The sequence below is a fragment of the Diadema setosum genome, chromosome 16 (assembly GCF_964275005.1).
Source record: "Diadema setosum chromosome 16, eeDiaSeto1, whole genome shotgun sequence".
Classification (NCBI taxonomy): domain Eukaryota; kingdom Metazoa; phylum Echinodermata; class Echinoidea; order Diadematoida; family Diadematidae; genus Diadema; species Diadema setosum.
In genome coordinates, this window is record NC_092700.1 from 29,913,044 (window position 1) to 29,930,074 (window position 17,031).

General features: G+C 37.2%; 1 protein-coding gene across 1 annotated transcript in view; it reads right to left on the minus strand.

Annotated features, from left to right (window-relative positions):
- The window catches only part of LOC140239809 (uncharacterized), a 95,219-nt gene that overhangs the window by 3,659 nt on the left and 74,529 nt on the right, over positions 1-17,031 (minus strand). Inside the window, 11 exon segments of the mRNA XM_072319631.1 lie at positions 993-1,424; positions 2,526-2,960; positions 4,054-4,488; positions 5,564-5,995; positions 7,089-7,523; positions 8,616-9,050; positions 10,126-10,557; positions 11,652-12,086; positions 13,162-13,595; positions 14,597-15,124; positions 16,203-16,673. Of these exon segments, the coding sequence (XP_072175732.1) occupies positions 993-1,424; positions 2,526-2,960; positions 4,054-4,488; positions 5,564-5,995; positions 7,089-7,523; positions 8,616-9,050; positions 10,126-10,557; positions 11,652-12,086; positions 13,162-13,595; positions 14,597-15,124; positions 16,203-16,673 (4,904 nt within the window).

The following is a 17,031-nucleotide window of genomic DNA, read 5'->3' on the forward strand; positions in this document are numbered from 1 at the left end:
ACGATCTCTTCTATCTTTATCCACAGTGAAAGTCAGCTAACTATTTTAACCTCTGCTGCAAGTTATCTGTATCAATTCAATGAAAAAAAAAGGGCAAATTGATGGAGAATTTAAAATTGAAATAACATTTGGTGCTAGTTTCCTCCCGTGTCAATAAAGATTGCCACCACTTTATCTTTCAAAACGATTTTAGTTTTTTAGATCGTCCGATGACTTTCTTTCTCCCGAATGTTATTTTGCGACTTTCAATACTGAACATACATGACCTTCGGTTCCAGAGATACGTCACGTTGTCACATTTAACCAAAAGTCACATCTGAATTTTGTTTTTGTGTATTATCAGGGTTTGAGTTTTGGAAGCAGAGTTACAAATAACGTTTCCAAACTTCTCTTAAAACGAGGTCTAATCTAAAAGGGAATATGATACCTACAAATATCCGTTTTGCATCATAAAAGCGAAATATATTGGACTTGAAAGAAGAAGAAAAACATAAGAAATTCAAAAATAAAGAACGCCATACATTAATCGTGACAATTATCGATGCAAGAAACACTAAATATAAAAGCAACGCCACAAATTAAATCTTTGAATTCGTAAGCAATATTGTATAAAGTCAGGTCATTATAGTCTCTCTAAAAATAACGCATATTCGTATGAGTCCTGATTTCACGGTTGTACATTATATTAACAAAATCAAGGGATTATTCAGTTGAAAAAAAAAATGACGAGTAAAGATGCCTTATTCTGTTGTGATCGCATTTTCCAAAGCAAAAAACCAACGGAGATGTATAACCCTTGGGTTTCACACTTTGCTATTCACACTTTTCTCCATTTATTACCAAAAGTCTATCTGCAATTTATACACACATTTCTTCTTCCTAGATATCAAGGTTGACTAATCCATGTTGATTACAAATAATATAATCAAACTATCATATTTGATTTTGTGTTTCTTCCTGAGATAAATCATAAAGGAAACAGGATGTCATGCATTACCTGGCCTTTCCGTCGTAGTTGTTTCTAGTGTCGTTGTCTCCAGAGTTGTGGTAGGTGGTGGTAGTGTGGTCGGTGGTGGAGTTCTAGGCGTTGTTGGTTTTGGCCAACATTTAGGAGGACACGTGCTACCACAACAGAGGAACCTTACTTCGTAATCCCTACAAGGGGGACGCAGAGGACCATTTCTGCACTGCAGACCAATGTCAGGGTCACACGTTGCAGCGTCGTTGGTCTCGTTGGAAAATATATGCGTGTCGACAGTTCGGCATTCCACGTCTTTGCGGATGATGCAGATGGCTGGGAATCCAGGATAGTGCTGAACATCCGAAAGAAGTTCCTCTTCCACAAGAGCATCGCTTGCCAACCTACCAGGGGCCTCATCGTTACACCAAGGTGTCCAGACGCAGAATCTCAGACATTTCTCGCACTCTGAAAAATCAAAATAAACGTATTCAGTCAAGTTACTCATCAGAAACAAATCGGCTCACGCTTTCCCATATTTTGGTTGATGATCTCTTCTTTCTTTATCCCCAGTGAAAGTCAGTTACCTATTTTAACCTCTGCTGCAAGTTATCTGTATTAATTTAATGAATATAAAAAAAAAGGCAATTTGATATAGAATTGAAAATTGAAATAATGATTGGCGCTAGTTTAGTCCCGTGTCAATAAAAATTGCCAGCACTTTATCTTTCAAAACGATATTAAATTTTTAGATCGTCCGATGACTTTCTTTCTCCCGAATGTTATTTTGCGACTTTCAATACTGAGTATACTTGAAATTCGGTTACAGAGATACGTCACGTTGTCACATTTAACCAAAAATCACATCTAAATTTTGTTTTTGTGTATTATCAGGGTTTGAGTATTGGAAGCAGAATTACAAATAACGTTTCTAAACTTCTCTTAAAAGGAGGACTAATCTAAAAGGGAATATGATACCTACAAATATCCGTTTTGCATCATAAAAGCAAAATATATTGGACTTGAAAAAAACGGAGAAAAACATAAGAAATTCAAAAATAACGAACGCCATAAACTAATCGTGACAATTATTGACGCATGAAACACTAAATATAAAAGTAACGCCACACATTAAATCTTTGATTTCTTATGCAATATTATATAAAGTCATGCCATTATAGTCTCTCTAAAAATAACGTATATTCGTATGGTTCTTTATTTCGAGGTTAAAGATAAATATATATCAATATCAAAAAGGGAATTATTCAGTTGAAAACAAACAACAACAACATAATGACGAGTAAAGACGCCTTATTTTCTTGTAATCGCATTTCCAAGAGCCAACAATGTACGGAGATGTTCAGCCATTGGGTTTCAGTCTTTGCTATTCACACTTTTCTCCATTTATTACCAAAAGTCTAAACTGCAATTTTTACACACATTTCTTCTTGTTCGTAGATATGAAGGTTGACTAACCCATGTTGATTACAAATAATATAATCAAACTGTCATTTCTGATTTTGTGTTTCTTCCTGAGATCAATCATGAAAGAAATAGGATGTCATGCATTACCTGGCCTTTCCGTCGTAGTTGTTTCTAGGGTCGTTGTCTCGATAGTTGTGGTAGGTGGTGGTAGTGTCGTGGTCGGTGGTGGAGTTCTAGGCGTTGTTGGTTTTGGCCAACATTTAGGAGGACACGTGCTACCACAACAAAGGAACCTTACTTCGTAATCCCTACAAGGAGGACGTAGAGGACCATTTCTGCACTGCAGACCAATGTCAGGGTCACACGTTGCAGCGTCGTCGGTCTCGTTGGAGAATATATGCGTGTCGACAGTTCGGCATTCCACGTCTTTGCGGATGATGCAGATGGCTGGGAATCCAGGATAGTGCTGAACATCCGAAAGAAGTTCCTCTTCCACAAGAGCATCGCTTGCCAACCTACCAGGGGCCTCATCGTTACACCAAGGTGTCCAGACGCAGAATCTCAGACATTTCTCGCACTCTTAAAAATCAAAATAAACGTAATCAGTCAAGTTACTCATAAGAAACAAATCGTCTCACGCTTTCTCATATTTTGGTTGACGATCTCTTCTTTCTTTATCCACAGTGAAAGTCAGCTAACTATTTTAACCTCTGCTGCAAGTTATCTGTATCAATTCAATGAAAAAAGGGCAAATTGATGGAGAATTTAAAATTGAAATAAAATTTGGTGCTAGTTTCCTCCCGTGTCAATAAAGATTGCCAGCACTTTATCTTTCAAAACGATTTTAGTTTTTTAGATCGTCCGATGACTTTCTTTCTCCCGAATGATATTTTGCGACTTTCAATACTGAACATACATGACCTTCGGTTCCAGAGATACGTCACGTTGTCACATTTAACCAAAAGTCACATCTGAATTTTGTTTTTGTGTATTATCAGGGTTTGATTTTTGGAAGCAGAATTACAAATAACGTTTCCAAACTTCTCTTAAAACGAGGTCTAATCTAAAAGGGAATATGATACCTACAAATATCCGTTTTGCATCATAAAAGCAAAATATATTGGACTTGAAAAAAACAGAGAAAAACATAAGAAATTCAAAAATAACGAACGCCATAAACTAATCGTGACAATTATTGACGCATGAAACACTAAATATAAAAGTAACGCCACACATTAAATCTTTGATTTCTTATGCAATATTATATAAAGTCATGCCATTATAGTCTCTCTAAAAATAACGTATATTCGTATGGTTCTTTATTTCGAGGTTAAAGATAAATATATATCAATATCAAAAAGGGAATTATTCAGTTGAAAACAAACAACAACAACATAATGACGAGTAAAGACGCCTTATTTTCTTGTAATCGCATTTTCAAGAGCCAACAATGTACGGAGATGTTCAGCCATTGGGTTTCAGTCTTTGCTATTCACACTTTTCTCCATTTATTACCAAAAGTCTAAACTGCAATTTTACACACATTTCTTCTTGTTCGTAGATATGAAGGTTGACTAACCCATGTTGATTACAAATAATATAATCAAACTGTCATTTCTGATTTTGTGTTTCTTCCTGAGATCAATCATGAAAGAAATAGGATGTCATGCATTACCTGGCCTTTCCGTCGTAGTTGTTTCTAGGGTCGTTGTCTCGATAGTTGTGGTAGGTGGTGGTAGTGTCGTGGTCGGTGGTGGAGTTCTAGGCGTTGTTGGTTTTGGCCAACATTTAGGAGGACACGTGCTACCACAACAAAGGAACCTTACTTCGTAATCCCTACAAGGAGGACGTAGAGGACCATTTCTGCACTGCAGACCAATGTCAGGGTCACACGTTGCAGCGTCGTCGGTCTCGTTGGAGAATATATGCGTGTCGACAGTTCGGCATTCCACGTCTTTGCGGATGATGCAGATGGCTGGGAATCCAGGATAGTGCTGAACATCCGAAAGAAGTTCCTCTTCCACAAGAGCATCGCTTGCCAACCTACCAGGGGCCTCATCGTTACACCAAGGTGTCCAGACGCAGAATCTCAGACATTTCTCGCACTCTTAAAAATCAAAATAAACGTAATCAGTCAAGTTACTCATAAGAAACAAATCGTCTCACGCTTTCTCATATTTTGGTTGACGATCTCTTCTTTCTTTATCCACAGTGAAAGTCAGCTAACTATTTTAACCTCTGCTGCAAGTTATCTGTATCAATTCAATGAAAAAAGGGCAAATTGATGGAGAATTTAAAATTGAAATGAAATTTGGTGCTAGTTTCCTCCCGTGTCAATAAAGATTGCCAGCACTTTATCTTTCAAAACGATTTTAGTTTTTTAGATCGTCCGATGACTTTCTTTCTCCCGAATGTTATTTTGCGACTTTCAATACTGAACATACATGACCTTCGGTTCCAGAGATACGTCACGTTGTCACATTTAACCAAAAGTCACATCTGAATTTTGTTTTTGTGTATTATCAGGGTTTGATTTTTGGAAGCAGAATTACAAATAACGTTTCCAAACTTCTCTTAAAACGAGGTCTAATCTAAAAGGGAATATGATACCTACAAATATCCGTTTTGCATCATAAAAGCAAAATATATTGGACTTGAAAAAAGAAGAAAAACATAAGAAATTCAAAAATAAAGAACGCCATATATTAATCGTGACAATTATCGATGCAAGAAACACTAAATATAAAAGTAACGCCACAAATTAAATCTTTGATTTCGTAAGCAATATTGTATAAAGTCAGGTCATTATAGTCTCTCTAAAAATAACGCATATTCGTATGATTCCTGATTTCACGGTTATACATAAATTATATTAACATAATCAAGGGATTATTCAGTTGAAAAAAAATAATGACGAGTAAAGATGCCTTATTCTGTTGTGATCGCATTTTCCAAAGCAAAAAACCTACGGAGATGTTTAGCCCTTGGGTTTCAGACTTTGCTATTCACACTTTTCTCCATTTATTACCAAAAGTCTATCTGCAATTTTTACCCACATTTCTTCTTCCTAGATATCAAGGTTGACTAATCCATGTTGATTACAAATAATATAATCAAACTATCATATTTGATTTTGTGTTTCTTCCTGAGATAAATCATAAAAGAAACAGGATGTCATGCATTACCTGGCCTTTCCGTCGTAGTTGTTTCTAGTGTCGTTGTCTCCAGAGTTGTGGTAGGTGGTGGTAGTGTGGTCGGTGGTGGAGTTCTAGGCGTTGTTGGTTTTGGCCAACATTTAGGAGGACACGTGCTACCACAACAGAGGAACCTTACTTCGTAATCCCTACAAGGGGGACGCAGAGGACCATTTCTGCACTGCAGACCAATGTCAGGGTCACACGTTGCAGCGTCGTCGGTCTCGTTGGAGAATATATGCGTGTCGACAGTTCGGCATTCCACGTCTTTGCGGATGATGCAGATGGCTGGGAATCCAGGATAGTGCTGAACATCCGAAAGAAGTTCCTCTTCCACACGGGCATCGCTTGCCAACCTACCAGGGGCCTCATCGTTACACCAAGGTGTCCAGACGCAGAATCTCAGACATTTCTCGCACTCTTAAAAATCAAAATAAACGTAATCAGTCAAGTTACTCATAAGAAACAAATCGTATCACGCTTTCTCAAATTTTGGTTGACGATCTCTTCTTTCTTTATCCACAGTGAAAGTCAGTTACCTATTTTAACCTCTGCTGCAAGTTATCTGTATCAATTCAATGAAAAAAAAGGGCAAATTGATGGAGAATTTAAAATTGAAATAACATTTGGTGCTAGTTTCCTCCCGTGTCAATAAAGATTGCCAGCACTTTATCTTTCAAAACGATTTTAGTTTTTTAGATCGTCCGATGACTTTCTTTCTCCCGAATGTTATTTTGCGACTTTCAATACTGAACATACATGACCTTCGGTTCCAGAGATACGTCACGTTGTCACATTTAACCGAAAGTCACAACTGAATTTTGTTTTTGTGTATTATCAGGGTTTGAGTTTTGGAAGCAGAGTTACAAATAACGTTTCCAAACTTCTCTTAAAACGAGGTCTAATCTAAAAGGGAATATGATACCTACAAATATCCGTTTTGCATCATAAAAGCAAAATATATTGGACTGAAAAAAAAAGAAAAACATAAGAAATTCAAAAATAACGAACGCCATAAACTAATCGTGACAATTATTGACGCATGAAACACTAAATATAAAAGTAACGCCACACATTAAATCTTTGATTTCTTATGCAATATTATATAAAGTCATGCCATTATAGTCTCTCTAAAAATAACGTATATTCGTATGGTTCTTTATTTCGAGGTTAAAGATAAATATATATCAATATCAAAAAGGGAATTATTCAGTTGAAAACAAACAACAACAACATAATGACGAGTAAAGACGCCTTATTTTCTTGTAATCGCATTTTCAAGAGCCAACAATGTACGGAGATGTTCAGCCATTGGGTTTCAGTCTTTGCTATTCACACTTTTCTCCATTTATTACCAAAAGTCTAAACTGCAATTTTTACACACATTTCTTCTTGTTCGTAGATATGAAGGTTGACTAACCCATGTTGATTAGAAATAATATAATCAAACTGTCATTTCTGATTTTGTGTTTCTTCCTGAGATCAATCATGAAAGAAACAGGATGTCATGCATTACCTGGCCTTTCCGTCGTAGTTGTTTCTAGTGTCGTTGTCTCGATAGTTGTGGTAGGTGGTGGTAGTGTCGTGGTCGGTGGTGGAGTTCTAGGCGTTGTTGGTTTTGGCCAACATTTAGGAGGACACGTGCTACCACAACAAAGGAACCTTACTTCGTAATCCCTACAAGGAGGACGTAGAGGACCATTTCTGCACTGCAGACCAATGTCAGGGTCACACGTTGCAGCGTCGTCGGTCTCGTTGGAGAATATATGCGTGTCGACAGTTCGACATTCCACGTCTTTGCGGATGATGCAGATGGCTGGGAATCCAGGATAGTGCTGAACATCCGAAAGAAGTTCCTCTTCCACAAGAGCATCGCTTGCCAACCTACCAGGGGCCTCATCGTTACACCAAGGTGTCCAGACGCAGAATCTCAGACATTTCTCGCACTCTTAAAAATCAAAATAAACGTAATCAGTCAAGTTACTCATAAGAAACAAATCGTCTCACGCTTTCTCATATTTTGGTTGACGATCTCTTCTTTCTTTATCCACAGTGAAAGTCAGCTAACTATTTTAACCTCTGCTGCAAGTTATCTGTATCAATTCAATGAAAAAAGGGCAAATTGATGGAGAATTTAAAATTGAAATAAAATTTGGTGCTAGTTTCCTCCCGTGTCAATAAAGATTGCCAGCACTTTATCTTTCAAAACGATTTTAGTTTTTTAGATCGTCCGATGACTTTCTTTCTCCCGAATGTTATTTTGCGACTTTCAATACTGAACATACATGACCTTCGGTTCCAGAGATACGTCACGTTGTCACATTTAACCGAAAGTCACAACTCAATTTTGTTTTTGTGTATTATCAGGGTTTGAGTTTTGGAAGCAGAGTTACAAATAACGTTTCTAAACTTCTCTTAAAACGAGGTCTAATCTAAAAGGGAATATGATACCTACAAATATCCGTTTTGCATCATAAAAGCAAAATATATTGGACTGAAAAAAAAAAGAAAAACATAAGAAATTCAAAAATAACGAACGCCATAAACTAATCGTGACAATTATTGACGCATGAAACACTAAATATAAAAGTAACGCCACACATTAAATCTTTGATTTCTTATGCAATATTATATAAAGTCATGCCATTATAGTCTCTCTAAAAATAACGTATATTCGTATGGTTCTTTATTTCGAGGTTAAAGATAAATATATATCAATATCAAAAAGGGAATTATTCAGTTGAAAACAAACAACAACAACATAATGACGAGTAAAGACGCCTTATTTTCTTGTAATCGCATTTTCAAGAGCCAACAATGTACGGAGATGTTCAGCCATTGGGTTTCAGTCTTTGCTATTCACACTTTTCTCCATTTATTACCAAAAGTCTAAACTGCAATTTTTACACACATTTCTTCTTGTTCGTAGATATGAAGGTTGACTAACCCATGTTGATTAGAAATAATATAATCAAACTGTCATTTCTGATTTTGTGTTTCTTCCTGAGATCAATCATGAAAGAAACAGGATGTCATGCATTACCTGGCCTTTCCGTCGTAGTTGTTTCTAGTGTCGTTGTCTCGATAGTTGTGGTAGGTGGTGGTAGTGTCGTGGTCGGTGGTGGAGTTCTAGGCGTTGTTGGTTTTGGCCAACATTTAGGAGGACACGTGCTACCACAACAAAGGAACCTTACTTCGTAATCCCTACAAGGAGGACGTAGAGGACCATTTCTGCACTGCAGACCAATGTCAGGGTCACACGTTGCAGCGTCGTCGGTCTCGTTGGAGAATATATGCGTGTCGACAGTTCGACATTCCACGTCTTTGCGGATGATGCAGATGGCTGGGAATCCAGGATAGTGCTGAACATCCGAAAGAAGTTCCTCTTCCACAAGAGCATCGCTTGCCAACCTACCAGGGGCCTCATCGTTACACCAAGGTGTCCAGACGCAGAATCTCAGACATTTCTCGCACTCTTAAAAATCAAAATAAACGTAATCAGTCAAGTTACTCATAAGAAACAAATCGTCTCACGCTTTCTCATATTTTGGTTGACGATCTCTTCTTTCTTTATCCACAGTGAAAGTCAGCTAACTATTTTAACCTCTGCTGCAAGTTATCTGTATCAATTCAATGAAAAAAGGGCAAATTGATGGAGAATTTAAAATTGAAATAAAATTTGGTGCTAGTTTCCTCCCGTGTCAATAAAGATTGCCAGCACTTTATCTTTCAAAACGATTTTAGTTTTTTAGATCGTCCGATGACTTTCTTTCTCCCGAATGTTATTTTGCGACTTTCAATACTGAACATACATGACCTTCGGTTTCAGAGATACGTCACGTTGTCACATTTAACCAAAAGTCACATCTGAATTTTGTTTTTGTGTATTATCAGGGTTTGATTTTTGGAAGCAGAATTACAAATAACGTTTCCAAACTTCTCTTAAAACGAGGTCTAATCTAAAAGGGAATATGATACCTACAAATATCCGTTTTGCATCATAAAAGCAAAATATATTGGACTTGAAAAAAGAAGAAAAACATAAGAAATTCAAAAATAAAGAACGCCATATATTAATCGTGACAATTATCGATGCAAGAAACACTAAATATAAAAGTAACGCCACAAATTAAATCTTTGATTTCGTAAGCAATATTGTATAAAGTCAGGTCATTATAGTCTCTCTAAAAATAACGCATATTCGTATGATTCCTGATTTCACGGTTATACATAAATTATATTAACATAATCAAGGGATTATTCAGTTGAAAAAAAATAATGACGAGTAAAGATGCCTTATTCTGTTGTGATCGCATTTTCCAAAGCAAAAAACCTACGGAGATGTTTAGCCCTTGGGTTTCAGACTTTGCTATTCACACTTTTCTCCATTTATTACCAAAAGTCTATCTGCAATTTTTACACACATTTCTTCTTCCTAGATATCAAGGTTGACTAATCCATGTTGATTACAAATAATATAATCAAACTATCATATTTGATTTTGTGTTTCTTCCTGAGATAAATCATAAAAGAAACAGGATGTCATGCATTACCTGGCCTTTCCGTCGTAGTTGTTTCTAGTGTCGTTGTCTCCAGAGTTGTGGTAGGTGGTGGTAGTGTGGTCGGTGGTGGAGTTCTAGGCGTTGTTGGTTTTGGCCAACATTTAGGAGGACACGTGCTACCACAACAGAGGAACCTTACTTCGTAATCCCTACAAGGGGGACGCAGAGGACCATTTCTGCACTGCAGACCAATGTCAGGGTCACACGTTGCAGCGTCGTCGGTCTCGTTGGAGAATATATGCGTGTCGACAGTTCGGCATTCCACGTCTTTGCGGATGATGCAGATGGCTGGGAATCCAGGATAGTGCTGAACATCCGAAAGAAGTTCCTCTTCCACACGGGCATCGCTTGCCAACCTACCAGGGGCCTCATCGTTACACCAAGGTGTCCAGACGCAGAATCTCAGACATTTCTCGCACTCTTAAAAATCAAAATAAACGTAATCAGTCAAGTTACTCATAAGAAACAAATCGTATCACGCTTTCTCAAATTTTGGTTGACGATCTCTTCTTTCTTTATCCACAGTGAAAGTCAGTTACCTATTTTAACCTCTGCTGCAAGTTATCTGTATCAATTCAATGAAAAAAAAGGGCAAATTGATGGAGAATTTAAAATTGAAATAACATTTGGTGCTAGTTTCCTCCCGTGTCAATAAAGATTGCCAGCACTTTATCTTTCAAAACGATTTTAGTTTTTTAGATCGTCCGATGACTTTCTTTCTCCCGAATGTTATTTTGCGACTTTCAATACTGAACATACATGACCTTCGGTTCCAGAGATATGTCACGTTGTCACATTTAACAAAAAGTCACAACTGAATTTTGTTTTTGTGTATTATCAGGGTTTGAGTTTTGGAAGCAGAGTTACAAATAACGTTTCCAAACTTCTCTTAAAACGAGGTCTAATCTAAAAGGGAATATGATACCTACAAATATCCGTTTTGCATCATAAAAGCAAAATATATTGGACTGAAAAAAAAAAGAAAAACATAAGAAATTCAAAAATAACGAACGCCATAAACTAATCGTGACAATTATTGACGCATGAAACACTAAATATAAAAGTAACGCCACACATTAAATCTTTGATTTCTTATGCAATATTATATAAAGTCATGCCATTATAGTCTCTCTAAAAATAACGTATATTCGTATGGTTCTTTATTTCGAGGTTAAAGATAAATATATATCAATATCAAAAAGGGAATTATTCAGTTGAAAACAAACAACAACAACATAATGACGAGTAAAGACGCCTTATTTTCTTGTAATCGCATTTTCAAGAGCCAACAATGTACGGAGATGTTCAGCCATTGGGTTTCAGTCTTTGCTATTCACACTTTTCTCCATTTATTACCAAAAGTCTAAACTGCAATTTTTACACACATTTCTTCTTGTTCGTAGATATGAAGGTTGACTAACCCATGTTGATTACAAATAATATAATCAAACTGTCGTTTCTGATTTTGTGTTTCTTCCTGAGATCAATCATGAAAGAAACAGGATGTCATGCATTACCTGGCCTTTCCGTCGTAGTTGTTTCTAGTGTCGTTGTCTCGATAGTTGTGGTAGGTGGTGGTAGTGTCGTGGTCGGTGGTGGAGTTCTAGGCGTTGTTGGTTTTGGCCAACATTTAGGAGGACACGTGCTACCACAACAAAGGAACCTTACTTCGTAATCCCTACAAGGAGGACGTAGAGGACCATTTCTGCACTGCAGACCAATGTCAGGGTCACACGTTGCAGCGTCGTCGGTGTCGTTGGAGAATATATGCGTGTCGACAGTTCGACATTCCACGTCTTTGCGGATGATGCAGATGGCTGGGAATCCAGGATAGTGCTGAACATCCGAAAGAAGTTCCTCTTCCACAAGAGCATCGCTTGCCAACCTACCAGGGGCCTCATCGTTACACCAAGGTGTCCAGACGCAGAATCTCAGACATTTCTCGCACTCTTAAAAATCAAAATAAACGTAATCAGTCAAGTTACTCATAAGAAACAAATCGTCTCACGCTTTCTCATATTTTGGTTGACGATCTCTTCTTTCTTTATCCACAGTGAAAGTCAGCTAACTATTTTAACCTCTGCTGCAAGTTATCTGTATCAATTCAATGAAAAAAGGGCAAATTGATGGAGAATTTAAAATTGAAATAAAATTTGGTGCTAGTTTCCTCCCGTGTCAATAAAGATTGCCAGCACTTTATCTTTCAAAACGATTTTAGTTTTTTAGATCGTCCGATGACTTTCTTTCTCCCGAATGTTATTTTGCGACTTTCAATACTGAACATACATGACCTTCGGTTCCAGAGATACGTCACGTTGTCACATTTAACCGAAAGTCACATCTGAATTTTGTTTTTGTGTATTATCAGGGTTTGATTTTTGGAAGCAGAATTACAAATAACGTTTCCAAACTTCTCTTAAAACGAGGTCTAATCTAAAAGGGAATATGATACCTACAAATATCCGTTTTGCATCATAAAAGCAAAATATATTGGACTTGAAAAAAGAAGAAAAACATAAGAAATTCAAAAATAAAGAACGCCATATATTAATCGTGACAATTATCGATGCAAGAAACACTAAATATAAAAGTAACGCCACAAATTAAATCTTTGATTTCGTAAGCAATATTGTATAAAGTCAGGTCATTATAGTCTCTCTAAAAATAACGCATATTCGTATGATTCCTGATTTCACGGTTATACATAAATTATATTAACATAATCAAGGGATTATTCAGTTGAAAAAAAATAATGACGAGTAAAGATGCCTTATTCTGTTGTGATCGCATTTTCCAAAGCAAAAAACCTACGGAGATGTTTAGCCCTTGGGTTTCAGACTTTGCTATTCACACTTTTCTCCATTTATTACCAAAAGTCTATCTGCAATTTTTACACACATTTCTTCTTCCTAGATATCAAGGTTGACTAATCCATGTTGATTACAAATAATATAATCAAACTATCATATTTGATTTTGTGTTTCTTCCTGAGATAAATCATAAAAGAAACAGGATGTCATGCATTACCTGGCCTTTCCGTCGTAGTTGTTTCTAGTGTCGTTGTCTCCAGAGTTGTGGTAGGTGGTGGTAGTGTGGTCGGTGGTGGAGTTCTAGGCGTTGTTGGTTTTGGCCAACATTTAGGAGGACACGTGCTACCACAACAGAGGAACCTTACTTCGTAATCCCTACAAGGGGGACGCAGAGGACCATTTCTGCACTGCAGACCAATGTCAGGGTCACACGTTGCAGCGTCGTCGGTCTCGTTGGAGAATATATGCGTGTCGACAGTTCGGCATTCCACGTCTTTGCGGATGATGCAGATGGCTGGGAATCCAGGATAGTGCTGAACATCCGAAAGAAGTTCCTCTTCCACACGGGCATCGCTTGCCAACCTACCAGGGGCCTCATCGTTACACCAAGGTGTCCAGACGCAGAATCTCAGACATTTCTCGCACTCTTAAAAATCAAAATAAACGTAATCAGTCAAGTTACTCATAAGAAACAAATCGTATCACGCTTTCTCAAATTTTGGTTGACGATCTCTTCTTTCTTTATCCACAGTGAAAGTCAGTTACCTATTTTAACCTCTGCTGCAAGTTATCTGTATCAATTCAATGAAAAAAAAAGGGCAAATTGATGGAGAATTTAAAATTGAAATAACATTTGGTGCTAGTTTCCTCCCGTGTCAATAAAGATTGCCAGCACTTTATCTTTCAAAACGATTTTAGTTTTTTAGATCGTCCGATGACTTTCTTTCTCCCGAATGTTATTTTGCGACTTTCAATACTGAACATACATGACCTTCGGTTCCAGAGATACGTCACGTTGTCACATTTAACAAAAAGTCACATCTGAATTTTGTTTTTGTGTATTATCAGGGTTTGAGTTTTGGAAGCAGAGTTACAAATAACGTTTCCAAACTTCTCTTAAAACGAGGTCTAATCTAAAAGGGAATATGATACCTACAAATATCCGTTTTGCATCATAAAAGCAAAATATATTGGACTGAAAAAAAAAGAAAAACATAAGAAATTCAAAAATAACGAACGCCATAAACTAATCGTGACAATTATTGACGCATGAAACACTAAATATAAAAGTAACGCAACCCATTAAATCTTTTATTTCTTATGCAATATTATATAAAGTCATGCCATTATAGTCTCTCTAAAAATAACGTATATTCGTATGGTTCTTTATTTCGAGGTTAAAGATAAATATATATCAATATCAAAAAGGGAATTATTCAGTTGAAAACAAACAACAACAACATAATGACGAGTAAAGACGCCTTATTTTCTTGTAATCGCATTTTCAAGAGCCAACAATGTACGGAGATGTTCAGCCATTGGGTTTCAGTCTTTGCTATTCACACTTTTCTCCATTTATTACCAAAAGTCTAAACTGCAATTTTTACACACATTTCTTCTTGTTCGTAGATATGAAGGTTGACTAACCCATGTTGATTACAAATAATATAATCAAACTGTCATTTCTGATTTTGTGTTTCTTCCTGAGATCAATCATGAAAGAAACAGGATGTCATGCATTACCTGGCCTTTCCGTCGTAGTTGTTTCTAGTGTCGTTGTCTCGATAGTTGTGGTAGGTGGTGGTAGTGTCGTGGTCGGTGGTGGAGTTCTAGGCGTTGTTGGTTTTGGCCAACATTTAGGAGGACACGTGCTACCACAACAAAGGAACCTTACTTCGTAATCCCTACAAGGAGGACGTAGAGGACCATTTCTGCACTGCAGACCAATGTCAGGGTCACACGTTGCAGCGTCGTCGGTCTCGTTGGAGAATATATGCGTGTCGACAGTTCGACATTCCACGTCTTTGCGGATGATGCAGATGGCTGGGAATCCAGGATAGTGCTGAACATCCGAAAGAAGTTCCTCTTCCACAAGAGCATCGCTTGCCAACCTACCAGGGGCCTCATCGTTACACCAAGGTGTCCAGACGCAGAATCTCAGACATTTCTCGCACTCTTAAAAATCAAAATAAACGTAATCAGTCAAGTTACTCATAAGAAACAAATCGTCTCACGCTTTCTCATATTTTGGTTGACGATCTCTTCTTTCTTTATCCACAGTGAAAGTCAGCTAACTATTTTAACCTCTGCTGCAAGTTATCTGTATCAATTCAATGAAAAAAGGGCAAATTGATGGAGAATTTAAAATTGAAATAAAATTTGGTGCTAGTTTCCTCCCGTGTCAATAAAGATTGCCAGCACTTTATCTTTCAAAACGATTTTAGTTTTTTAGATCGTCCGATGACTTTCTTTCTCCCGAATGTTATTTTGCGACTTTCAATACTGAACATACATGACCTTCGGTTTCAGAGATACGTCACGTTGTCACATTTAACCAAAAGTCACATCTGAATTTTGTTTTTGTGTATTATCAGGGTTTGATTTTTGGAAGCAGAATTACAAATAACGTTTCCAAACTTCTCTTAAAACGAGGTCTAATCTAAAAGGGAATATGATACCTACAAATATCCGTTTTGCATCATAAAAGCAAAATATATTGGACTTGAAAAAAGAAGAAAAACATAAGAAATTCAAAAATAAAGAACGCCATATATTAATCGTGACAATTATCGATGCAAGAAACACTAAATATAAAAGTAACGCCACAAATTAAATCTTTGATTTCGTAAGCAATATTGTATAAAGTCAGGTCATTATAGTCTCTCTAAAAATAACGCATATTCGTATGATTCCTGATTTCACGGTTATACATAAATTATATTAACATAATCAAGGGATTATTCAGTTGAAAAAAAATAATGACGAGTAAAGATGCCTTATTCTGTTGTGATCGCATTTTCCAAAGCAAAAAACCTACGGAGATGTTTAGCCCTTGGGTTTCAGACTTTGCTATTCACACTTTTCTCCATTTATTACCAAAAGTCTATCTGCAATTTTTACACACATTTCTTCTTCCTAGATATCAAGGTTGACTAATCCATGTTGATTACAAATAATATAATCAAACTATCATATTTGATTTTGTGTTTCTTCCTGAGATAAATCATAAAAGAAACAGGATGTCATGCATTACCTGGCCTTTCCGTCGTAGTTGTTTCTAGTGTCGTTGTCTCCAGAGTTGTGGTAGGTGGTGGTAGTGTGGTCGGTGGTGGAGTTCTAGGCGTTGTTGGTTTTGGCCAACATTTAGGAGGACACGTGCTACCACAACAGAGGAACCTTACTTCGTAATCCCTACAAGGGGGACGCAGAGGACCATTTCTGCACTGCAGACCAATGTCAGGGTCACACGTTGCAGCGTCGTCGGTCTCGTTGGAGAATATATGCGTGTCGACAGTTCGGCATTCCACGTCTTTGCGGATGATGCAGATGGCTGGGAATCCAGGATAGTGCTGAACATCCGAAAGAAGTTCCTCTTCCACACGGGCATCGCTTGCCAACCTACCAGGGGCCTCATCGTTACACCAAGGTGTCCAGACGCAGAATCTCAGACATTTCTCGCACTCTTAAAAATCAAAATAAACGTAATCAGTCAAGTTACTCATAAGAAACAAATCGTATCACGCTTTCTCAAATTTTGGTTGACGATCTCTTCTTTCTTTATCCACAGTGAAAGTCAGTTACCTATTTTAACCTCTGCTGCAAGTTATCTGTATCAATTCAATGAAAAAAAAGGGCAAATTGATGGAGAATTTAAAATTGAAATAACATTTGGTGCTAGTTTCCTCCCGTGTCAATAAAGATTGCCAGCACTTTATCTTTCAAAACGATTTTAGTTTTTTAGATCGTCCGATGACTTTCTTTCTCCCGAATGTTATTTTGCGACTTTCAATACTGAACATACATGACCTTCGGTTCCAGAGATATGTCACGTTGTCACATTTAACAAAAAGTCACAACTGAAT